The sequence below is a fragment of the Asterias amurensis genome, chromosome 8 (genome assembly GCF_032118995.1).
Source record: "Asterias amurensis chromosome 8, ASM3211899v1".
Taxonomy (NCBI): Eukaryota; Metazoa; Echinodermata; class Asteroidea; order Forcipulatida; family Asteriidae; genus Asterias; species Asterias amurensis.
The window spans coordinates 11,237,238-11,264,128 of NC_092655.1; the positions used below are offsets into that span (position 1 = coordinate 11,237,238).

Sequence of the window (26,891 nt, forward strand, 5' to 3'; positions counted from 1 at the left end):
AAAGGGCTTTGTGAAGAAATAGGAATTGTTAAAATATGTGATTCAAGTTAAACAATAAAATAATGACACATCGTATTAATTAATTTTTATTGTTCAACCCTTTTTTGGGGGGAGAAATCAAAGACTCTAATTCTAGTTTTAGTTGCTTTTATTTTAATGAAATAAAATCAATATTTTTGTTTTACTTGGTTTAGGTTTCACTGGGTTTTCAATGTTGAAAGGCACTGGACACCTTTGGTAATTGTGTTCTCACTAGTTGTATTCAGACATATCCATTTATAACAAATCTGTAAACATTTGAACTAATGTGGTCAGCAAAGTTGCAAGGGAATAATGACAAAAAACCTTGTTTGCACATACTTGAGTGTTTAAAATAAAATGCTCCAGGCCTAAAGTATTTTAATATTTGGAGTGAGAAGTTACCTCTTTTCAATACTTCAGAGGCAACCTGTTCTCACAATGTTTGATACTATCAACAGCTCTCCTCTGTTTTTGTTGAGTAAAGTTTTACGCAAACAGCTACTTTGAGTAATAGGCAACAGTGTCCAGTGCCTTCAGGCTAACTTAAATCTTTATAAGCTTTATTTGGTAAAGCTGTTTGAATTCTGCTTCAAAATTGTTTGTTCCTTTAGTTGGTTTTCTGAATAAACTACAGCAACTTAAAGGATCATTACTGAACTCGTTTTTGCTAACAAAAGCGTTGCTGGCAAGGTATTCCACCATAACTGCAGACCTGTAGAAGTTTGAGATCAATCTGCCATCTGGATCGTGATAAAGTTGGGAAAAACCAATGACGCACTTTGCATGACATCGATTACCAACCGAAACTTCATAAAACGCTCACTTTGCAGAAATTGTTTTTATTTAGAGCTTACTCATCATTCCGAGTTCCTTAAACGAAATAAGTCTTATTCGACTATCATGATACTTTTGTTTATGTTTTCTGCCATTGCATCAATGCCACGTTGACACTGATTACCTAATGTACCATTTTGTGGGTAAAATTCCATGTCAATATAAATTATGGTAGCCTTGTTCATTTTGTCTTGCCTAAAAAGGCGCACGATATTGCACAGTCTTTTAGGAATCCCAAAATTTGATTCCCAAAGTTGCAACAAAGATTTTTTATCATGCACTCTTTATTTTACTTATCAAGTAAGAAAACCTGAAGGGAAACTGCCTTGGTAGATCTTAATTAACTTGGGTTTGAACATGGAAAAGTTTACTGGAGCGGCCCGCTTCAGTAAGTTTTTCTTTGTTCAAACCCCATTGCTTTGATTTTCTTGCAGGAATCATTGAGAATAAGACATTCTAAGATGTGCTAGAAGATTTGGGAAAAGATGTGCAGGGAAGCAGCCAAGCAGGGCCTAGTGCTAAGGCTGTTAAAGTGCCTTCTGATGCCAAGAAGCTTTTCTGTAGTGAAACCCTTGCCATCATCACGCAAGACACATGGCCAGGTACAGTCAAGTTTGTTTTCTTTCTAAATTTAAATTTCATTTTTAATTAAATTCAATTCAGTTTTATTGGTCCTACCATGTAGGAAATTCATTTTGAATACCGGCAATAGAAACAAAATTAATAAAGCACAATCATAAATAAACTACGAAGTAAATAAACTACGAATAAACTCGAAGTGACTGCCATCTCCTACCACTTCTTAGCTAAACATAATTAGGTTGAACGGTTTTCATTATAATGACCTAGTTGTGGCACGTTGTGGTCAACTGTGTGTGTGGCATGGGGGCAGCCATTAGCCTGTCTCCGCCGAGTATCTTCCACCAGCACGTGACTTTTGAGCGCGTCCATGAAAAAAATAGAAATTCTTGTGTACGGTTTGTGGCGTGTGTGTACGCGCAGCCGATCTAGGTATTAAATTCTATATCTATGATTGGGACCCTTTGCGTTTTGTATTTGTAAATGTAGAAAGAGCTACCTTCAAGATGATATACAAGTAGGTGGTACTAGAGAACAATGGCACAGTTTGTGTGTAATTACCAAATCACATTAAAAATAAAAATTATTGAATAGCAGATGGGATTGGGCTTAAAAGAACAAAAGCAACACTCCTGTCATCAACAAGTTTTTAGAAAGGAAACGCCGTCCTACTACATGGACGAGCTATTTATCAGTTCATACTGTTGTAAATCTGTTATGGTGGCTGTTATCCTTGCTCATCACAGAACTTTGTTAAAAATCCAGGTCAGTTAAATTGATGTTCAAAAACTTTATTTGCAGATATGGTTGAACAGAGTGCGAATCATCTTCATGTTTGATCGGAAATCAAGCATTGTGTCATGGTCGGTTCTGCACACAAGCTTGCAAGAAGAAGATTGGAATCAGGTCAGTGTATCGTTGTATCAAATGAGAATGGGTCATTTTTATTGTTTACACATAATTTACATGTTGTTAAATGGACCAGGCAGTCGCCACAGAAAACATAATATTAAAGATATCATGAGAGGGGTTATTTGGAGATGATGGAGTCTTCTTTGGTGTGTATGTCACAACCCCTGAAGAATGTGCTTATTAAAACATAAATATTTCACCTGCCAAATCTGTAGGTAATAAGGGAGTTCTGTTTGATGCCAGGATGTCAATAGAAGATCATGTTGCACAATTAAGTAAGAACCTTGACTTTTACCTACAAATATTGCCAAAATGCGCCAAACATTAATGAGGCTACCTGTCATTGTAAGATAACTTGTGTTGTCTAGACTAGATTTAGTACAACTCCCTTTTGAAAAATTGAGGCTATTTTTTTTAATAACTTGTATTACCGGAATCGCCACTCAAAAAAAAGTATGTTTCAGATTTTTTTTCTTTTTAATCCCGACCCCCCAAAATGTGCATAAAACAATAAAAAAATATACAAAAAACACAAAGTCCCAACAGCACAATTTCTGTATTCAGCTCCCATATCTTAATAAGGTTTTACAAAAAATATCTTATTTTGTTGAGATAATTGGAAACATTTCTGATTTGATTGAAAAAGTGTAGGCAAAAATTTCTCACTCATAACTGTTACAAGTTCCACTGATACGGTGTGCAGCGATTATTGCAACAGAAATTCAACACATGTACAATACATGTACATAGATGTATGTGTACCAGGGGGATAAGAAAATGCATGTTTTTGTGGAGAGCTCATTAACTCGAAAATGTGCAAGGTTATTTTGGTGTTATTTTAAGAATAAATTCGGAGCTGGCACTCGCTCGATTGAAATTGTCAATGATATTCGCGTCCGTTCGTGATGTTTACCGATACGCATGACCAAGAATCCACAAAAATTCATCCATCGAACAACTTTATAGCCTAAAATCGCGATAGGCAAGACAACTCGTCTCTCGGACCACTTCATTGACTGACAACTCGATAGGTAGACAACCCATCCTCGAACAACTTGACACTCTGACAACTCGCTGCTAATATTGTACGCACAAACAAAATTTTGAGCAAAAAGTTTTACAAAATTTCACCATTACAATTGAGCACATTTGTCATGGTAAGTACTCCCCACAGAAGAGCTACTGTAAGTGACATTAGGGGGGGGGGAATGTTGGTTTAAAAATGTGGGTTTTTATTGGGAAAATAATTTCCCCTCCTTTGACTAAAATGAGGGTACTATTGGGGCTATTTTGGGTAATTTGAAACAGTAATAATTTCGGAAGGCAAATGTTTACTGTCTTTTTGTTAACAAAATTATGGGATTGAGATCTATGTTTTCCCTGCTGCCCGCTCAGTGTTTGTGGCATGGAAATTCGTAATCCAAGTTACAAAGAAAAGGTGGCCTCACAAAAGAAAAGTTATATAATTATTTATAGTTACATTATAACAATTTAAAAACCTGTACTTGAACAACTGAAAAATCAACTGGTTGTTTCTTGAGTAATAACAAACTATTAAAAACATGACAAAGTTTACAAAAGTAAGATGGCTGGAAAGAGTGTTTCTTAAGCTCTAAAATGGTACATAACTTGTTGACATGTACCTTTCAGATACAAATTCACATAAAAACAGTTCAAACACATGTGCTGTGGACGCACTTACCTCTTCCTCTGAAAGTTTAACTGCTAAAAATGTGATTTTGCAGCCAAAGCATTGGTCAAAACTGTCATGAAACTCAGGAAAACGTGTGTGTGACTGTACTGTGTATTGAAGCACAGTGATGTGGGATACATTTCTAGTATGTAGACGGCCAAAGGGGTTAACTTTTAAAGGACAAAAAAGGCCAGAAAGAAATCCGACAGGACATCCCGTAGTTCGGCATTTGTAGTGTTTTTTTTTCTGATACAGACTTTCACATTCTCGGCGAAATTAGTTAGAATAGTTTTTTTTTTTCAACATCTCACCATTACTTCATAAATTGCACCGATTGCCTATCACAAACAGAATTGACTTCAAACTATATTTAGATGTCTGAAGTCCGTTGCTCACCAGTCACCATCAAACTGTCTGACATTTTTACATCCATATGTCCCACCAGGGTCTCTACACTCTTCCTCAGAGAACCTCTTGGCCGAACATCGCACTGTCTCTAAGCTGGTTCAGTATTTGTTTTCTGCTGCTGCTCCAAATGTATGGAACTCATCACCTATACTTTTTTGCCATGAAACTCAACTCGGACAGTTCAAGAAACTATCGAAGACTCATTTTTACCAAAATACTTGACTGGTATCTTATATGACAGAAGTTGTGAACAAAATCACTTTCAAATGGTTAAAATAAATGTGACCGAACCACTAAATTTTATGGGTATTTTAACTTGCTGCCCTGAAAAGCTCATACGAGAAAAAGCCATAAAATTTGTGTCGATGGTTGTTTGTAGGCTATGTTTCATGAAAATTAAGTTAATTAGGAGTGGTTTTCTTGGTTGACAGAATTTTGATCACCTTGTGGTCATAGTCAAAGGAGGATATGACCACAGTGGTGTTACTATCGTCTGCTTTTTTACGTGATGTGATTTTTCTTGGTTCATGAGGTTAGAGCTCAGATGGTGACATTCTGTTGCCTGTGATTGTTTTTTGGTAGGGACTTGAGCATTGCAACTTCTATATCTCTGGCTTGTTGGTTGTTCCTTGGTACTGTAGTCCGGCCTTCTTGAGGGATTTCAGGATCTGCATACAGACTTGATAGGTTTAGGGTTAGGGTTTGTTTGAGGACTCAGGTATAGGTAGGGGTTGACTGTGATCATGTCCACCTCTGACAATGGCCTCAAGGTAATTGAAATTCTGTCGACCTACACTTTCAGACGTTTACCAATTGACCCCACTGCGGCCATCGATCAGTCTTCAACACCAATTCAAGCAACAAATTAGTCACTATCAAAATAGACATTCACGTCAGTCAATCTGACCTTCTTGTTTATACATTACCAAATGGGAGAAGGCATGATTGATATTGACAGAAATTACGGTGAATACAGGTTCAGTCAAAGATACTATAAAAGGAAGATATGACACTAGCGCTGTTTTACACGCAGGCCGTTATAACGCGATGACTCGGCACAATTGGAACGTGGGGAAGGGTGCCATCACTCGGTGGGCAGGTAAAACGAAGCAGGCAACGTTAAGCGCAGTATAGAAATAAATATTAATAAATATGGTCATGGCAAATGTTGGCAATTTGCCTTAAAACAATAAGATTTCTTAGATTTAAAAGGGCGTTTCTTAGGATTTAAAAGGGTGTTTCTTAAGGATTTGAAAGTGTGTTTATTAGGGATTTAAAAGTTTTTTTCTTAAGAATTCAAAAGGGTGTTTCTTAGGGATTTAAAAGGGTGTTTCTTGGATAAAAGAGTGTTTCTTGGTCGATAGGGTTTTTCTGCACAATTGTCTACAAGTAGTAATCTTTGATTCCAATTAATCTTTTTTTTTTTTTTTGACCCTGCCTTTATATTACTATTATTAGAGGTAGTTTTCAAAAAGCTTTTAATTTCATAGTAAATGTGGTGATATGGGGATACTAAATACTTGGATCTTTTAATTAAATCAACAAAGTGCAAAATTATGACATTGTATCCTGTGCATCAATCATTTTTAATAATCACTTGCAAGTTGGTTACAGACAATAACAAGGTTCAATTAATGACCAGCTGGGACCAAATCCATGACTCTGCTTATGCAGATTTCTACGCAGTAAGCAGAGCCATCCAATTGGACCAAGATTCACAACTCTGTTTGTAAACAATATATATGTGAGTTAGTAGGTATACCACATTTAATGATGAGTAGGGTTAGCATGGTTTGCTACATTAAACAGCCCACTCCAAATTATGTCTTTGTTCTGCTTTTTTACCAATCTTTGTAACATAACTATATTATATATTAATTTAATTAATGTTTATATAATTTAATAAACATAATATATCATTAAACATATTAAGTCATTATTACTTTCTTTTATTCAACAGAGCCCCTCTGCTCAGCACCCTTCTTTATCCCAAATGAGATCGAACAAATGAAAAAATGAAAGGCTTGGTACATAAAAAGCCCCCTCCAAATTATGTATTTGTCCCGCTTGCCCCCCCCCCCCCCACACACACACACACACACTACTAGCCTTGTCAGTCATTATCGATTACAGATCACAGGAATTACAGATGCAATATACCTTCTGGACATTACCTTCACTTGTCTTTCTCTCAATGAATGGCTTGTCCGCACTCACACCCATCATACGAAACATTTTTCGATTGTTTGATCCCTGATCCCCAATGACTACCTTTACCTTGAAGCCTGCCTCTTCTATTTTCTCAATGCATTCAAGTAAGAGAACCTTTTGTTTACTGCCAGGTGTAGCTGCATTGGCCAAGAAATAACCCACTGGTTGCTTCCACTTACATGCAAGGCCTCGTACCATGAATACAAGTGCTTGAGTCGCCAAATTTTTGGACTTGCCAAGAGAGCCAAAATCTTCCATTCCTTCAATGATGTCCTTTTGCAAATCATAGTACAGCCCTGACTTGAGACTCATTTCATCTAGTGTTAGTACGCAAACTTTATCTCTTTCGGACATAGTTTTAGCCTTTCGCTGCAATATTTCAAGGCTTGTGTTATTAAAGCCAGGCTTTACTCTCACTTTTTCCAGCCATCTTCGAAGAGATCTCTCACATGGCAAAGCAAAAATTTTGCAGCAATATCTGTAAGCACTCGGACTTTGGTAGTGAAGGGCAAAGGCAAAGAGTTTATCCATGTTTGTGTATCGTCTGCCCTTCAAACGCTGCTTACCTATTCTAAGCTGGCTAGCAAAGAAATCTAAAGTGCTTGTGTCCAGGTATCTACTCGCATTCTTGATAATGTTGGGGATTGATCCAGACTTGGAAGCTTTCTCTAAGGATGCTGTAAGCGTTTTGATCTTCCCCTTTAGTCTGTGAATCTTTACTCTGCGTGTGGACACTTTGGTTTTGTACGTTGACCAGCATTCTCTCTTGCAGTATCTGGACCAGGCTGTACATCTTCCACTTAAAGCCATTGGACCCTTTCGGTAAACAGTATTGTCCAAGGCCCACACTTCGTGTATCACAACTTCTATATCAAATAACAAACCTGTGAAAATTTGGGCTTAATCGGTCATCGGAGTCGGGAGAAAATAACGGGAAAACCCACCCTTGTATCCGCGCGTTTCGCCGTGTCATGACATGTGTTTCAAATAAATCCGTAATTCTCGTTAACGAGAATTGATATTGTTTTACTGTTTTCTCAAAAAGTAAAGCATTTCATGGAATAATATTTCAAGAGAAGTATTTCACTACTACCTTTTGTAAACCCTGAAAGTTATTTGAAAATCTGTGAACTTTTTTTTTTTTTCTGTACCGAAAGGGTCCAATGGCTTTAAGTAAGAAAAATGGAATGAAACATATGGCTGAGATTATGGAAATGCAAATCCAGGTATCAAAGCACCTCAGTATGACTTAAAATGCAAACAAAAAGCAATAGTTTTGTTTGTAATTGTTTATTACAGGAATGAAGTGGGCATTTCCTAGCCAAAAGGGTCTACTGGATTGAATGTGTGTATGGATATCATTTGCATGTTATCTTTATACCTGGTTCATTATAGAATGAGCTGATGTGGTCTACATCAGATTCTTGGTCTGTGATGTCCAGATGTTCTTGAGTGTCTGGTTGTGGTACTTTGCGCTGTACATTGTCTCTCTTTGCATAGGTGTGGTCTGCCTTTACCCCACTGTGTTCTCCTCCAGAAGCTAAATCATTTTCAACTGTTATGATAACAAATTAAAAAGCTTGTTTAAAATCAACAAATACAATACTTCACTCATTTTCCCTCCTTTACTTGTCACCTGGGCAAGCATCATTATTGTTTCTGAATAGCTAATAACAACAGCTTTGTGGGTGACAGCCAGTAATAGTAACTTCAAACTCATTATCACCCAATCGTCTTTAAATTCTGTCAGCATCAATTCTTCCCATAAGTAAATTTAACTTTACATGTAGTTCACACCTTTGGAAAAGAAAAAAATTAAAACATTTCAACTAAGCAGGTTCAACAAAACAATACCTGTTTTACTCTTAGATCTTTTTATGGAGACATGTCTGCTGGGTAGTTTCCGCTTCAAAGTCACCTTCTTTGGTGGATTTGGTATGTTGAAAATTGTAGGGACCGCATTCCAAACCAGTCTATTTTTACCAAAATACTTGATTGTTGATGAATTTTACAAAATATTTACAAAGATTTGTGTATTAAACTGGTTGTTGTGACTTAATTTGTACTAAAACTAAAGTGTATTTTGAAACTAAACAGACCCACCCACCCCATTTCCTGATACTTGCGAGAATCATACACAAACTTTTGTCTACCAAAATAAACCAAAAATAAACCAAAACAGGACTTTGAATACATTTGAAGTATTTCGTGTGAGGGATGAAGGTATATTTTATAATTGTCCTTTTTCTGAAACATGTATGTAATTATCTTGTCAATGTTAATAATAAAACTGTTAGATGCAATAAACAATCAAGTTAACAACAACAAAAGCTCACGGTTATGTGATTTGTTCTTATTCAGCAGTAATATTTCAGTCATCTTTGCAAGTCTAATGGTAAATATTTGTGACCATTAATTAAAAAGGGTTGAATCTTTAAGTATTTCAGCAAAAAATAAGAAAGTGACAAGAAGTTCCCTTCAAAAGTTGTCCGCGGTTATAACTAATTCAATGTGTAATTACGCACGACCCTGACAGACTTACATGAATGGTACAGTCCAACAGCGCGCAGTCTTTCGAGCAGATCCCGGGCAGAAAAGTTCATGAAAGGAGAAATTTGTTTGGTCAATGGTACGGGGGTATATTTTTATCAATACAAATAAGTGACCAATCAAAATGAAGCTTATAAAATTCTGTACATCATGGTCGGTGAGCATTTTACTACAGAGCGCAAGGGTATGCGTGGGTTATGTGTATGTGCAAAACGGTCTCCGTCACAATGGCGGAGATCAACATGAAAAACGCGTTGCCACACACACGCAGCATACACGTGTAAATCCGGAGGCCAAAAGGCCGTCAGCGAAATCGCGATGGTGCACTAATGAGACAATGTGTAAAGGTACGGACTATTAGTAGCTTATTTGGCAAAAAATACCCGGTATTATCAATAAAATGTATTATCCTTTTATTAGAGAAGGTTGATGTGCAATTGTTGATAGTTTTCTCAAAACGCTAACAAGATCGTTGTAAAATGGGGGTGTGTGAGATCACTATGGGGAAATTTATGAATGCCGTGTGTGTGCGTTGTTCGTGCACGCGCGTCTCCAACGGAAGATGCGACCAATCTGTTTGTAATGGAGAATATGTTTTTATATCATTTACCTGGCGGCCGCTGCTAATAATCTGGACTACAAGTTAGTTTTACTTCGTGGATTTTGCTCTCGTGTTGGGTGTCTGGACACATTTGCCACTTCGTACCCTGGATACTTCGTACCTTTGCAAGTTTGGACACTTCGTACCTTGGCTACTTCATACCTCGATACTAAATCGGGATTTCTGCATCGTTTATAATTATTTTGTGCTTTGTGATCTGATGATTATGAAATAAAAGCTAATCAAACCAATGACTATTTTTTTGTTGGAACCAGGGAGCCGTTTTGACGATTGCGTGATGGTTTGACTTTAAAATATAAAAACAAAAATATGGGGGGAAGATGTTGCCTTTTAATAAACGGCTCTCTCCCAAAATAATAAGACTTCTAGCCAGAAGTCTTTTATTCCAATATAAAAGCACACAAATCCGTCCAAAAAAGGTGTTTTTTTGCCCTCATCATTTTCCCCGCACCTACGATAACCAATTTAGCTAAAACTTTCGCAGGCTTGTTATTTTATGCTTATGTTTGGATACACCAAGTGAGAAGACTGGCCTTTGACAATTACCAAAAGTGTTCCTTCACATTGTTTTGTATCTCAATCCGAAACATACCGCACCCACTGAAATCAAGTGAAGACGTACGGTGGCTGATCTCTACGGTGGCTGATCTCCGCCAACAAATAAACACCTTTTAGGTAGGGCGTTATAACGCCGCCATTTAGGGTGTTATTCTGCCCTATTAGGGCGTTATAACGCCCTAAATTACGGCGTTATAACACCCTACTATAACGCCCTAATTGAGAAATAGGGCGTTATAATGCCTTTGTTCAGTAGGGCGTTATAACGCTCTAAATTAGGACGTTATGACGCCCTACTGAACAAGTGTTTATTTGTTGGCGAAGATCAGCCACCGTAGATCTCCGCCAACAAATAAATACCTTTTCAGTAGGGCGTTATAACGCCCCAATTAGGGTGTAATAACAATAGGGCGTAATCACGGCCGTAATAACAATAGGGCGTAATCACGGCCGTAATAACAATAGGGCGTAATCACGGCCGTAATTTAGGGCGTTATTACGCCATAATAGGGCGTTGTAACGCCCTAAATTACGGTGGTATAACGCCCTTATTGAGAAATAGTGCGTTATAATGCCGTAATTTAGGGCGTTTAAACGCCGTATAGGGACGTGATAACGCCCTATTTTACTGAAATGGTGTTTATTTGTTGGCAGAGATCAGCCACCGTCAGAACGTGTAGTCAAATTATTATGCGGCGGCCACCAGAAAAAAATGGCGGCGGCCAGGTAATTATGTTTTTTTTCCGTGAAGGGAGGGGGGTGCTAAATAATTACGCCACTGGTCCTCGCAGTACCCTTTCTACAAACCCCGCTGGTGCATTACGTCAATATAAGATTTCTTTACAAAAACTTTACATTTGTTCCGGATGCGTAAGCACTGGAACAAGTAGCTAGTTTGGGAAAGTTTGGCGCGTATATAAACATCAGCTAAAGTTAATTTTACTCCTAAAAATTTGTATAAAGTTTGCTTCCTTCACAAACATCTACCATCGCAGAGTGTATCCTGGATGACAAAGTCACTGTCTCTGCTCTTTGATGACCTCAAGAAGTGGAACAAGATTTGAAAATAATCCCAACCCATGAGGGCGCTGTTCGTGCTGTCAATCGAGGCGCATCGAATCAAATGTAGTGCCAACACAAGATAGTCTTGGCGCAAGCTAAAACATGCCCTCAAAGTTGAAACAACACCTGATTTTTTTCGCGTTAGGCAAATCCTTTAGGTTTGTTACGTCCTTAAGGGACCTTCTTCGACTTCCCCACTGGCTGGAAATATTGTTGGGATCGGTCATGTTTAGAAAAGAATTGTTCTCCCCATGTCACAATGTGTAGCTAATTTACAAAGATCTGCCAAAGAGGGGGGTGCTGAATGAGTTTCCTCAAGATTTCCACTAGGACATGGTAAGACTGTTGTTAGCTTTTACGACATTTAGACTCAATAAACACATAGTGTATTCTATGATGAGTGAGCTTTAGGCTATAGGGGTGGTGTGATAAAGGTGTCAATTTTGATGGATGGAAACATTGATGGATGAAAATATTGACCATGAATATCTGAGAAGACAAGTTTCTTGGCAAAAAAGCATTATCCTAAAATATGTTAACTCCTGGATATGTATCTGCTAATGATACTCAAGACAAAGAGCAGAATAGTACATGAAATAATATAATTTCTAAACGTTTTGAGGTAAATGTGGTACAAATTATTTGGCAATCTCAATGTAATATTTATCACTCTATTCTTCTCTGAAACAGGTCAACTTGAACCCAAGTCAACTCATACCCAAGTTAACTCGTACCCAAAATTTTGTACCCAAGTCAACTCGTACGCAAGAATTTTTTTTAAAGTTGTTTGGTTTCATCTGGCCTGTGAGACAGGGTTTTCTGCCGAGGACTACGAACGTTTCATGGGCGACTCTTCAGAGCTGCGATCGTGGCATTGTGAACTTTGTTCAATTTCTTTGACTGAATTTCCAATTCCAGTTAGAGAAAGTTCTAGAGCTTCCGCTTTAGAACAATCTCCGGCTGAAATTGTTAATGATGTCGTGGAAGTTGACGAGTCACTTGTCCTTTCTGGTAACAAGGATTCGGCCGAATCGTTCAATGTCCTTGGCAGATACCCCGAGTTTAATTTCAGTGCAAGTTTTGTTCCAGAGGAGGATTCTCTTCCAGATGCCCCACTACCTGCCGCTGTTCAAGGCCTCAACGAGAAGGACATTGCAACTTTCAAGATAATCAACGGGGGTTCTCAACGTGAAACACCAATACTGGTTGACAGCCACGGCTACAGCTATAACAAGAAGTGGAAAAAGAGTGGATCCACGTCAGCTGCAACCACCTGGCTCTGCTACAATGTTCCAACAAGTCAAAGAGGTGCAGGGAGGCTGTGTGCCAAGACGGTTCACGTTTCTCATTTGGCATCCATGAGATCCACAGCCATGCTGCCTGTCCTGGAGGAGATGTAGCAGTAGAGTTGACTGCTGCAGTTAAGAGGACGGAAAAGCAGGACGTTTTCCGGTCAGCTGGAGTCATCGTGGAGGAGGCAATTAGCGAGGCCATCACATCCACCGGCTCCAGCTGTCCAAACCCATCACACCTGAAGAGAACAGTTAATCGCTCCCGCCAACCCAAAGGCCACCAGAACCAACAGATCTTCACTTCGAGTTGGACACAGGTTTCATTACTGCCAGTTTTTTACGAAAGGACATTCATGTCGGTAAGGCTAGACATCTCTTGTTTTTCACCGATGAACAACTTGCAGTTCTGGACAAGGCCAAGACTTGGTATTTGGACGGAACATTTAAATTGGTCAGACGGCCGTTTAGCCAGCTGTTTTCAGTCCATGCCTTCATAAAGGGAGACTCCGGCAAGCTGAAGCAGGCGTTTGCTATGATGTCAAGACGCACCAAGGCAGACTACAAAAAAGTACAAACTTAATTTCATTTTCTTTTTACATAACATTGGAAACTTTGCATCAAACGAATTTTGAGATCAAACAAATGTTTTTGTTGATATTGCAAATTCTTCATCAAATTAAATTTTTACTTTCCAAATTTTGAGAACTTTGGAAACTCTGCATTAAACAAATGTTTCAGTTGATATTGCAAATTCTTCACCAAGTTTATTTTTTTTACTTAGAAACTCTGCATCAAAACGACATTAAAGTTTAAAGAACTTTGTTGAATATGTTTTAAAGTTGATATTGATATCTGATTATCAAATTTATTTTTTTAGTTTGGCAAGTACATTCAAAGTTTGAGTTTTTGAAGAACTTTGCAAACTCTGCATCAAACAAATTGCAAATTCTTCAACAAATTTATATATTTAGTTTTAAATTTGTTTAAATTCTTGTTCTTTTCTTATTTAATTGCAGGTACTGAAGGCAGATGGTGGTGGACTTTGAGGTGGGGATCTGGTCTGCCATCAAGTCTGTCTTCGCCGATGTCCACATCGCGGGCTGCCTGTACCATTGGATGCAGGCAGTCTGGTGGAAGTGCCAGGAGCTCGGGCTGCAGGTCCCATACACAACCGATGCAGCCATCAACGACTTCATCAGACAGTTGATGTCTCTAACGTTCTTCCCCCATGAACACATCGCTGAGGCTTTCCAGAAGTTGCAAGAACTAGCAGAAGACCAAGCTTTAGTCAACCTCTGCAACTATATGGCTGCCACTTGGTTACTCAATTCCGAGTGGGGTCCAAAAAATTTGTCGGTGTTCATGCAGAGCATCCGCACGAACAAAGACGTGGAAGGGTGGCACCGACGTCTTAATGGGCGAGCTGGGAGACACAGCGTGCAACTGTACTCGGTGATAAAGCTGCTGCAGCAGGAAGCTTCCCTTGTGACTGTACAGACGCAGCTGATCAAAGAGTCCAAACTGCAGCGGTACCAGAGGAAGGACATCAAGGCCGTCCAGGGGAAGATTTTCAAGCTGTGGGACCGCTACCAGTCAAGAGAACTGATAACTTCAAGCTTACTGTCCGCCAGTAAGCACCTGACAGGCTCCCCGATGTGAGGTTTTCTCCATTGCAAATAAACAAACCGGCTCTTTTCAGAGCCACCACATTTTTAAAAGAGAGATATTGAGCATTACTCGTTCAAATTCAATAGTAATACAAATATGAGTAATTCTGATTATCAAAACAAAAACTAATTTTACACCCCCCCCCCCCCACAAAAAAAACACGCAATAAAAACTTATTGGTTCCTTTATTTTTAAACTCAAAAATTTCTAATTAAAAAAAATTAGAAAAAATACTTTAACAAACCAATCTGAAATATATTGGTTCATTACTTTTTAAACCCAATAGTAATACCAATTTGCGTAAGTTCTTATTATATTTTCAGGGAAACAAAACAGAAACTAATTTAAACAAACCAGTACAAAAAAACATACTGGTGCATTATCTTTTAAACCCAATAGTTGTATAAAATTGCGTAAGTTCTGATTAAAAAACACCAAAACTATTGAACAAACCAATAAAAAATATATTGGTTCATGACTTTTTAAACCCGATAAAAATGCAAATTTGCGTAAGTTCAGATAAATAAAAAAAAACTAAATCAAACAAACCAATAAAACAATATTGGTTCATTACTTTTTTAACCCAATAGAAAATAAAAAAATATGTGTTTCATAACTGTTTCGCAACCCAGTACAATTTGTTACAAGTTCTGATTAATTTTCCCATAGTTCCATGATTTTCTCAACCGTATTAACAATGATCCCTATTGCATAATTTGTGTATGTATTCCTCCTGTTAGTTACCTGCAACTTGAGAAAAAAACAGAAAACAAAATTATTGCAAAAATGAATAGATAAATGTATGATTATAAATAATATTATCAATATAAATATGTTTATCGGTATTTTTGCTGACAGAGAAACCAAACAACTTAGAAAAAATTCTTGGGTACGACTTGACAAATTACAGAAGCTACGATCTGACGAAGATTGTTTTGATGGGATATGGAGTTCAGCCTGCTTGCAAAATACCGATCACCGAAGTCCATCTGCGCCGCCAAAGGTGTTTACTGAATAAACTTCAAGATTGTGTTATAACAGAACAGGTGCCTCTCTAGAAAACCAGAGGTCCACAACAAAAGACAACGATTATTATGTAAAATACTGATTTGTAAATAATTTAAAACTTATAAAAACATAACATTAGTTGTTTTGGCTTGTTTTCTTGCATAGAACATGCTTTTCACCCAGATGCAGCAACAAGCAGTGGAAATAAAGCTACCAATAGGAATTCTGCAAGACATCATGAGTTCCAGTTCAACTTATACACCTTCGTTATTCAGTTATTCAACTTCAGACGATCTTCTGGAACTGTCTGAATGAGGTATTACACATTTTGTAGTGCACTGGATTTGTAAGACTCGGCCACAATCACAATCTTGCCACAAACTCAGACCAGGACATGTGCACAATTACCTCTGAAAAGATAGAAAACTGTTCGTAAATAAAAGTTATATCATTTTTTGAAGACAGAACAATTTACTGGCCCTTAAATACAGTGTACATGTTTGGTTATAGTCAAAGACCAGTGTTCTCAATGGGTGTATCCCATCATAAGCATAAACTAACAAGCCAGTGAAAATTTGGGCGTTAGATTACCTACCTTGGGTCGCACATGCGGTGCAAATTGTAAAAGCAAATTGAAGGATCACTCGCCACCTCATGGTGAGATTCGGAAAAGAGTCAACGGTCAGGCAGCAGACGAACCTGGAAGCAGCAAAGATTTCTTGCCACTGTTGTCTGCTCAGAAAATTAACTATTTTAAATGAACTATTATTAGAAGGAAATAAAAATAGTGGCAATTACTTTTGGTAAGCAGTTCAGCAGCTTTCGATAGTATGAATTTTAAGAAATTTGTTTTACGCCAGAATAATGTGGCTACAGAAAAACACAGTTATCACACAAGCGCAAGTGAAACACAGAAAAATACAGCATTTCTTAGTGGATATGGGTCGCAGAAATGCTTTAATTTTTGTTTGTATTCAACTCAAGCTTTTTTGGACACATATTTCTTCTAGCGAACTTGGCGTGCAGGAATGTTTTAACACACAAGATGCAGGGTATGATATGGGCAGTTTATAGGCCTATCACACTTCAAAAGAATTTATACTGTGTAATGCATGGATATATAGAGTGTAGTTTTTTTTTGCAAAATCTCCAAAAAGCTTCAATCTTTAGGAATGAAATTTTCATAGGCTATGGGATGTCATTATTAGTCATGACTGAACTTTCACCCAGAGCCTGGTGGTGAGAAGGTTATTGTGGTAATAATGGGTATTCCTGGAATACTAAGGTGGGTGTGGAGGTCAGTGGTCAGTGACCTACCTGGACTCAAGGATGTAGTTCTTGCCTCATTCCAGGAATGACCACTCCTCAAGGAGTTGAAGGGAAATAAAAGAGGGATGGGGAAAGTAAATTGATTATTCTTATCTTGGGCACCTTTGGGTGCACTCCTATGTTAAAAGCCATATGTAGAAATAAATATTCTACATGCAGAAGAAGTTAACAACAATTCGTCTTGCGTGAGTCTTTGTAGTGAGTAAATCGCACTAATGATATTGTTCTGAGGAGCAGCATCACAACAGGCTAGTTTATGGTATTTTATTACTTTTTACATTGTAAGATTAAAACATGCAGACAGTAAAAAAAAAAGTATTTGTATACGATCTGTTTAACAATAACAATTATCTTTTTTAAATAACATTATTCCTCAATGACTTAACCTTCGCACATCAATGCAAATTTTTTTTTTTTTAATCTTTAATGCAGGCAATCTGGATCTTTTCGCTCCATGGCTGACCGCTTTTGCATATCTACATGTAGGTCAACAGCGCATCAATGTTGCTAGAGGGTAGCCACTGCAGTGAAGACGCAATTTAATTCCAACACTTATAAAGTAGCTGAACAATGCTGAGGCTCAGCATGCAAGTGCAACTGGTTTTGCAAGTCTCTGCACACTCCCTAACATCATTGAAGCAGTAGTTGGATGTCACACCAGGATAAAAGCACCCAAAAGTCACCCACAGGCTTATTGTAATCGTAAACATCACTACTGTCCTTCAAGGAGTGTGACCATCAGCTCATCTTCATCAATATTAATGTGTGGCTGGCCAGGCAGCGCGGGTTTTCTTTAACTCAAACACTTACACATCAGCGGCCAATACATTTCTCGACCAGAAGTATTTAGTTGGTGACTAAGCCTACCCCCTGAAATCTTTTCTGATGACCCCATTCAAAGATTTTGGCAAAATGACCAGGAACCAAAAGAGGTACAATATGGAGCTGAGCTCAACTAGGCAGGTTATTGAGTGTGCATTTGGGCACCTGACAGGCCGTTTTCATCAGTTTGATTCAAGTGACTTAGAATTCTGTGCTTATATTATTGATGCAATATTTATGATGCAATATTATTGATGCAATGTTTTTGGCCAATAGAGACTGGTTGAAGTTGGTAATGTGTAAATGTTGAAACCTGCCGAGTTGTTCACTTATTTAAAAAGGAAAGGAAATGAGCAGAGTATTTTTGTGATGCACTCCTTCTCCAAAAGATAGAGTCCTTGTGGGTTAGAACAAAATTTCTTTTTTCATTTTGAAATGATGTAAATGACCCTTGTATTTGACAACAAAATCCACAAAATCTGATGACATCCATAAGTAGTTATTCAACATTGCATGGGCATGCTTTTGATTCGTTGCAGACTTAAATTTTTCAATCAAACCAGCCTTGAATTTGACATTTTGACTGAAAAAAATTCTCATTGGACCATAATAGTGAGGTGGATTAAGGAAAAGATCCTGACACAGTGGATAAAAACACTATTTTTTCACCACAGTATCAGTTTGACCCACAGATTTAAAAAAAGTGATGCTCCAAACATCTGAGAATGGGATGACCTTGAATTACGTCATTATGACAGCATAACATTTTTTTCTGTAATAAAGCATAGGAAAATGCAATGCGTTTAGATTTCTACGTGGTTTCGCCAAAATCCGAATCTTTGTGTTCATATGGTAAAGGTATAATAACCGAGGCACTGATCTATAAGATATCATGATGCCATTATACTATCAACCAAAACAAACACATTCACACTATGAAACACAATGATTCTTACCGGATATGGGTTATAGGGTAGATTGAATATGTTGAATAGCGCATGTTGGGGAACTTCACAGGAAAGGTTGCAAAAAAGTCTCACGGAGGGTCAAAAATTAAACTTTTTGTATTAATAATAGTAGGCATCCGTCAATCCTTGGGCACGGAGTTGTGCTGTTGGATGTCGGCTATGGAATAGGGTATGGTGTGGCTGAAGAGTCCAATGCGGGAATTAAAGTTTCTACTGCAGTAACTGCAGGTGAAAGATGAAGCTGTTCTAACTGCTTGAGGCTGGGCCTTCCTCGGGAATCATCCCTCATCTGCTCGTTGCGACAGGTCTTCCTCGAACTTCGAAATACCTCTCTGTCCCTCCTCCTTCCTGGCGCATCAGTCTGCAGTGGCTGCTTCCCAGGTTGTATTGATGGCAAGGGACTTGAGGTCACACTTGGTAGTGTCTTTGTAGCGCAGCTTGGTTTTTCCGAACGGCCTCTTCCCTTATGCCAGTTCTCCATACAGGAGGTCTTTTGGGATACGTCCGTCTACCATTTGGTGTTCGTGTCAATGGGAGGCTGCCCTGCCTTCTTGGATCTGTGAACTCTCCTTGGTTGAAGCTTTACTTTGCGGCACACAAGGGAGTGGTCTGTATCACAGTCTGCACTTTGGCAGCTGCGGGTAATCTTGACGCTGCCCAGGTCCCTTAGTCTCGTGAGCACAAGGTCAAGTTGGTGCCAATGCTTTGATCTAGGGTGTCTCCAGGATACCTTGTGTTGGGGCTTTGTGTTGAAGAAAGTGTTAGTGATGCAGAGGTTGTTGTGCAGCAGAAGTCAAGAAGACGCTGGCCGTTTTTTTTATAACTTTCCGATGTGAGCTGTCCATACCGGAAGACCAGGATTTTTGATTGTCACCAACTCTGGCGTTCAGATCCTGGAGAATGAAGATCGGGTCTTGCTCTGGAACTTCGCTGATAGTGGAGCTTAGATCGTTGTACAATTTGTCGTCAGCTTCCGGCCAGTTTGCTAGAACATGTTCCGGTTTCAAACAAAAATCAATGAGTGATAGAAATCTGGATACCATTCGTTTAATCTAACAATAGCAGTCAAGACATTATTGGCACCACCAGACGCAATCCAGATGCATGGTGTTTATACTTGTGTTTTTTGATCTCCCAAACTTTCAATGGTTTGGTCATCAGAGGACATTTTCGACACCAGATGCCCCCCCAAAAAACAGTTTACAATTGTATATGGCAATTGCATTGTCTCAAACTGAAACAAAACCATTTCAATCCAAAATAAAGTTTTAATTTCAAATTTTACTAACATTGGTTTGCTAACCATGAGCTGAAAATCAAACATCTTAAAATATTTTAATACAAACCACTGGTTTGTCCTCAGTGATGATGACGTATGTTATACTATTATATGCTAAAAAAATAAAGATTTAATACAAAAATCATAAAACTGTTTGTTTCAGCGAAACAAGAACGTTGCCATTTGATTCCTTGGCCTCTGATACATATAACTCGTAACTAAAATCACTTGCATCGGCACTGTGCTGTTTTAAGGAAATGACTGCCATTTTGAATATATTACGTCATAATAAGGTCAAGGTCATTGCAATTTTTTTGAGCATCAACATAGTCACTATAAAGGATTTAAATTTGTTACAAACTAATACCATGAGGGTGCACCCTCATTAAATTCTGGCCTTATAAACATAATTTTGGCATGTAGAAGTCCAACCATGGTATTTTCATTTGCTTTACTACATTAAAAGACGTTATCACAAAGAAATGCATCCAGGGGTCGAAATTGCCGCTAGCCCGGGACTACCAGATTGACAGCCGGGCTACCGTTTCCCCCATTTTTAGTAGCCCGGCGGGCTTGTGGAAAAATAAAGCAAATTCACATCTTAACAAACATCATTATTTCTGTGTTAACAATAAGTTGTAGAATTTTCTCTTGTTTATATTTCGTTATTTATCGAACGATAATAAATATTTTGATATCAGATCACCGTCGTGCTAGCGCTGTCATAACAAGAAGAGCAAGTCTCATCTTGTTGCCTGCAATAAATAACTGTACATGTACTTACTGTGTGTACACACACACACTCACACAGTCACACAAAAACCCACACGCAGTAGCATGTAAAAAAAAAACAAAAAAAAACGCATCGTCTGGTTAACAAGTTGATTGTGCTAACGTAACGTCCGCGGCAAGACCTGAAATCTGATTTGACATAACAACAAGTATTGCACTGCCACAAAATTACTTCCACTGTATCGTGTGTGCGCAGCAGAATCTCAGTTGTGCTTAACTCAACAGTGTCAATATAAAATGACCCACCGGCACGCACGTGCAGAATCAACTGGTTCCCGCAGTCATTCAACTGACGCCTGATTATTGTGGTGGGAACCAACCAAACACAATACAACAAATTTCAGACGGTGCCGCAGCCGTGCGTGATTGATGGAAAGTTTTTGTGTGGATCACCAGCGAACTAGCTGCACTGTCGGCATCATGTGGCGATTTTTGGAAGGAGTTAATCCTCCTAAAAAAACTACCAACCACGAAGCCGTATGGGCAACGGATCCGATCCGAGATCATCAGCTCATCAGATGAGGACGAGGACGACCACCAGCCAGATGGGCAACAGATTAAGATCATCACCTCCTCAACAGCTGATGAGGACGAGGATGACAGTGATTTCTAAATCAACTACAATCAAATAGACTAATTTTTTGTGTTTTTTGTTTATTCTAAAGGGTATGGTCATTGTTTGGTTTTATCAACATAATGTTAGCTCTGATATGAAAGCAAATTAAATCAATGCAGTAAAGAAGGAAACAAAAATCCAGCCAGGGCTACTGAAATTTATTCAGGGCTAGTAAAAATTCAGGGTTACTAGCCCTATGGGCTACCTTGAAAATGTACTTAATTTCAACCCCTGTGCATCATAACATGGAGTTGGAGGCGCTTCATGGCGCACCTGTTGCAGAACATAAAAAGGAAGATTAACCGGATGATGGTACAGATCATGATGATCAGGGTAATGCCAATCAAGAGCTACTAAGAGATGACTTAAATAATAATAATAAACAACGCTTATAAAGCTGGACCCCAAGGCGCTGTACACATTAAAAATAGCAGCAAACAAGAGTACAAAAAAAGCCCAAAGAGCATAAAAGATTTCTAAAAATATAAACCACAAAAAGGACCAGCCAATAGTTAAAACCTCAAACCGCGAAATGTAGAAAGTTATGGAAATGCGCTACTATAAAAAGATTAGTTAAACAATACTTTAAAAAGGTGTCCAAATAGGAAAAACACTTACAATTAGTTCAGGGGTCGATCCCGCAAAGAGTCAGGACCAGTCCCTTTGAGACTAGTCCCAAGAGACTAATAAGGAAGAACTTGAAAGCAGATGTGCCATGCTGGTAACAAAATTACTATCGTCTAGCAGTCTTACTCAGTCATAGTGAGCACTGTTGTTAATCATACAGCCGAAGTTGTTTTTGGTTTCTTGCGTTCAAAATTAGACGTTTTGCTGAACCCAGAGGTAATCCACTTGATAGTGTGGATGTACAGGCACTCATGTGCAGCTTTACTTTGTGTGGTTCTCTGCTTGTGAAAACCTGTCAACTGTTCAAGCGGAAGAAGTTCTTTCAAGTAAACTGTTTATGAAGTCTCAAGAGGTTCCTCTGGCTATATGGTATTATCCAAGAGTCAACTGGAAATGTTACTCGTCAGGGCATGCGAACAGTGTTGTTTCATTACATACCCATCAAGCCTCTCTCAGCTCTTGAAAATGGTAGTTCTTTGTCCAATGTCAGAGAAAACACACACCGAGATGATGGTCTTATGGAAGATTTTCATGATGGACCTTTTGTTAAACAACATTAACATCTCTCTCATCAACAAGTCATCCGCCTCATACTGTGTATTGATGATTTTGAAGTGTCAAATCCCTTGGGTCCAAAGGCTGTTACTCACAAGAGCCTCTAAAAGCCAAAGGAGAGGTCACCACAAACTTGCTGATTTGAATAGTCTTCTTGGCCAAAATTGGCACTTTAGGATAGTAAATTAAAACATACATTTTGCCTTTATTGTGAACAGTACTGTAAACTTTCATATACCTCCCATTTTGTATATGTTTTCACATGTCAAGTGCATTGCCTGAAAACCCCCCAGTTTTGAGACTTTCCCCACACACAAAACAATCCTTGTGTCAAGCCACTCACTTTTGGTAAATTTTGTGAGTCATGCACAACTTGACTCTAGCGACTCACTTGTAGTCAATCAATTTAATATGCAAAACATTATAGGAGGCGTGGCTGACCTCTGGCAAAGGTAAACATTGTGCTACTGGCTAGTTCGAAAACTAGTTCGTGACTAAGGAATGTAAGAAAACGACTGAAGACCATGGCTGGTGAACTTATTAAAGACCTGGACAATGTAAAATCCACAGTGGATGCGTTGGTCATGGCATGCCTATATAAGGTAGAACATACCAAAAATATAAAAGAAGTAAAAGTAATTGTATCGAGTGACCTCAAGAAGACAATAAAGTGAATTCACTTTGATGTGAAAACTCTCAAACGAGAAATGGAAGACTACGATGCCAAGGTGACAAAAAGATTTGCTCCCTGAACAATTCAGTTACATACATTAGAGGAACACACAATCGTCACATCTTACACCAACTAAAAAAAGTCCTAATTTTGAAGTTAGCCACAACATCCACTGAAAGTTCCTGCTCATCTAAAACAGCAAATATTAATGAAAATGTTTCAGGCATATCTACGTCTTGCAGTATGGATGATGATGACAACGACAATTCGCTTGAAGCTTTGATAGAAGTGGAGTCAAAAGCACAAGAAAAGGATGATTGATTACCTTTATTTGTCATCTCTCTCTCCCCCCATGGTCATTTTGATTGCCTTGGTTTCTCAACCAGAAAGGCTACAGATTAAACAACTACATTTTTGTAATTTTCCTTTCTTTTGACAGACAGTTCTGTGAGGCTGCATTTATTCTCCTTCAAGACAATTTTGTGATGCTGCATTTATTCTCCTTCAAGACAATTCTGTGCGTCTGCATTTATTCTCCTTCAAGTAACAATGGATTGCTCTGCATGCCACAAAACATACAAAAGCTGCAAGACTTTACAGAATCATAAATGTGGATGGTGTTCTAACTGTAAACACTTGTATTCTTCATACCAGTGATTTCAACAGCACAAATGCAAGTCTCCAGACCGCCATGAAAAAACAAATAAAAATACTGAAACTTTATCGCCAACTGCTGTATCTACCCAAACACTCTTCTTCTCTAGCTAAACAGAACATGCTCCAGACTACATTAAATACACCACATGCTTCCTATGCAGCAGCTGTGAAATCCAGACATCCTTTTTCAAGCAAAGTACAGACAAATGATGTGGAGGCCTTTTCATCCACCCACCCTTCAAGAGACCATTCTGAACTCTTGCCATGCAAAAACAAAACTAGAAAATGTACCTCATCTCCTTTGTCAAAATGCACCGTAAATCAAACAGCATTGGAGAGTAAAAGTGTTACTTTTCAAGGTAGAAGCAATCAAAGCTTTGCATTTCATAGGATCAATGTGGGTTTGCAGATGAAACTTTGCCAACAACTGTCTTTGCCACTCGTCAGTATTTACGGGAGTGCAACTCATGCAAGCTTGGGTGATGAATATGATAGCAGTGGTCACAGTAGAAATAAACAAAGTGATGAAAGGACCGACATTTTGGACAGAAGAGCAATGTTCGGGTGGTAACAGGGATACAATGCTGTACCCCAGTGTCTCCACAACTGATGGACAACACGCGTTGAGAATTGCACATGGGGAGGGTAATCATCCCATCAATATATTCTTAGAGGAGGAGAAGTCACTTCCCACCCTCTTTTGTGGTCAACGAAGGCTTTATAACACACAACGTACCATACCGCTTATATAAAGCTCAGTTTGTAAATCTGAATTACGCAGTGCTGACCAGTGCTTTGCCATGTCAGTTCTCAATTTATTTTTCAAACTTAAGAAACTTCAAACTTTGCAGATCAGAGATCTGGCCATGACAGCTCTACAAAATTCAACAAAATTCTGTGAGTGATACATACACAGCTGGATATCTTATAAAACCAGGAGCTCTTGACGATTTAATTCATGTCAACCAAGGTTATCAGGTGTTAAAAACACTTCGCTCATCTCTGCCATATTGGCCGGCTCGACAAAAAGACATTTTTGCTATGATCCGCCAGTTGGGTATACCAACTTTTTTGGGGTCATTTTCGGCAGCAGAAACAAGATGGAAAGACTTACTATAAAACTTAAAATTGATGACTTCCGGGTAGAATTTCAACAGCGAGGTTCTCCACATATACTACCTGTTTTGGATTAAAGGGGCTCCAAAGTATGGAAGGGATGCTGATCAAGATGTCATTGTTTTCATAGATAAGTACAGCAGCTGTAAGAGGCACACTGAACATTCTGACCTCACTGTGATATCCAAAGTGCATGAACATAAGCACACAAAGACCTGTAAAAAAGGTGGCAAACTTGTTTGTCGATTTGGGTTTCCAATTCCTCCAATGCCAGCCCAGCAATTCCTGAGCCTCTACCTGAAGATTTGTCACCTAAAGCAAAAGCAACACACCAGTTGAATTATGACAAAATAAAAACAAAAGGTTAAACTTCATGAAATATGGTTAGATATTTCTAGCCTGTGGTACCTCCATCCCTTTTGGTGGAGAGACACCTTGAGGATGAAATACCTGAACTGTTCATAAGTAAGTTAGCTTGCGCCAAGTTGATGGTTCCTCCAAACAAAACCCGATGAGCGAGCAGTGCCAACAAAGGACTGATTGAGGTGAAGGTCCCGCCCAAGAGGAACGACGAGCGCACATTTCATGTAGGCTCCCACTTTTGCAGCTGCAGAGTAAAGTACAGAATGCAGTTTGCAGCAGAATTTCACCATGAAGTCGCAATTTTTCATGCGACTGCAAGAACAAGATTCATGTAGGCGGTATGGCTGTGAGCCAATATCACCAGGTCGGCAAATTCCGCATACTCAACGACTCGCCTAATTAACCCGATCATGACTTCCCTCAAGGCTCGGGCTATCTGATCACCCCCTGTGGGTACATGGAACTCACCAGAAAGGCCGACTCACCGAGGACTGTTAAAGATGAACTTGGTCAACCCGAACTCATTACCCCAAGAACTGGACCCGTCTACGTAGTCAACAGGTCACAAAAATTCATAAGATGACCATGACCTTCTTGCGGTTTTAGGAGAGTCAACAAGAAAGGGGCAAACTGGAGCAGTACTGATTGTCGATGGGGGCCCGGATTGGAATGACTCATCATGGACAGCTAATATATCTCTCCAGACTTTTAAGGCAAACCGACCTAGATTTTCTGCGCCCCAAAAAATTCCGGCCTTAACCCAATTGAGCATGGTTGGTCTCCACTCAGCAAGTTGCTTTCTTCAGTGCGTCTTCCAAGTATATTGCCTGGGGAAAATCGGCCACCATCTGCTCAGTCCCAACTGACACCAGCAGAAAGACTGGAAAAAGAAGCACAGGTATTCGACATTGCCATGAAGAGTATCAACGCGTTCTGGAATGGCCGGGAGTTCAACAGTTTTCCGATTTCATCAAAACATCAAGCCTGCACCCAGAAGTCATGTCCCTTCAACGCCTACAACACTGTACATGACATTCTATCATCAGTATCCAAGGCAAGTATCATCCTGACTTACATCGAGAACTGAAACTTGCCATAAAGTTATATCAGACATTGGTTGCCAAGGTTACAGCCAACATAAGATTTTCCAAGTTTTTACCTTTTTTTAAGTGTTTAAATATAGGTGACTTGAAAGCACTGGTACATCTAAAGGGGAAAACTTTAAAGTTTTTCTTTCACACATTTTGCACAACCATGTTTATTCTTTCAGACTTTGGATCAAACCACTATTTCAAATAGAGGTGTTTTTGTGATATTTTCTAATAGCGAAAAATAGGGCCATAAGTCCGAAAGTGGCACTTTGTGGATTATGACACTTTTATGGTTGAAAGATAATTGGTACCGACCTACATACAAATGCAATAAAATGTTTTGGTATCTTAAGTGCGCGAACACAGTTTTGCCGCAAAGTTATAATTTTGGCAGGGGAAAAACGCAATAAATGACCAAAAATTAAACATTATTAATAAGTAAATACCAGTTGTTTTGGGGTTATTTTTTTGTTAATACCTTATGGGTGGAAGGGCTTTGAGGTGCATTAACAACAAAAAAACTTTTGAAACAACCACATAGCCTGTTGCCATGGTAACAGCTCATTTTGTGTTTTCAACGCCTCA

The 26,891-nt window shown here is 38.7% G+C and overlaps 1 protein-coding gene across 1 annotated transcript in view; it reads left to right on the top strand.

Moving 5' to 3' along the window:
- Positions 1-26,891, top strand: part of LOC139940856 (uncharacterized) — a 101,731-nt gene that overhangs the window by 66,670 nt on the left and 8,170 nt on the right. Inside the window, exons 2-3 of the mRNA XM_071937234.1 lie at positions 1,290-1,457; positions 2,236-2,340. Coding sequence (XP_071793335.1) covers positions 1,341-1,457; positions 2,236-2,340 — 222 coding nt within the window. The 5' untranslated portion in view covers positions 1,290-1,340. The remainder of the gene's footprint in view (positions 1-1,289; positions 1,458-2,235; positions 2,341-26,891) is intronic.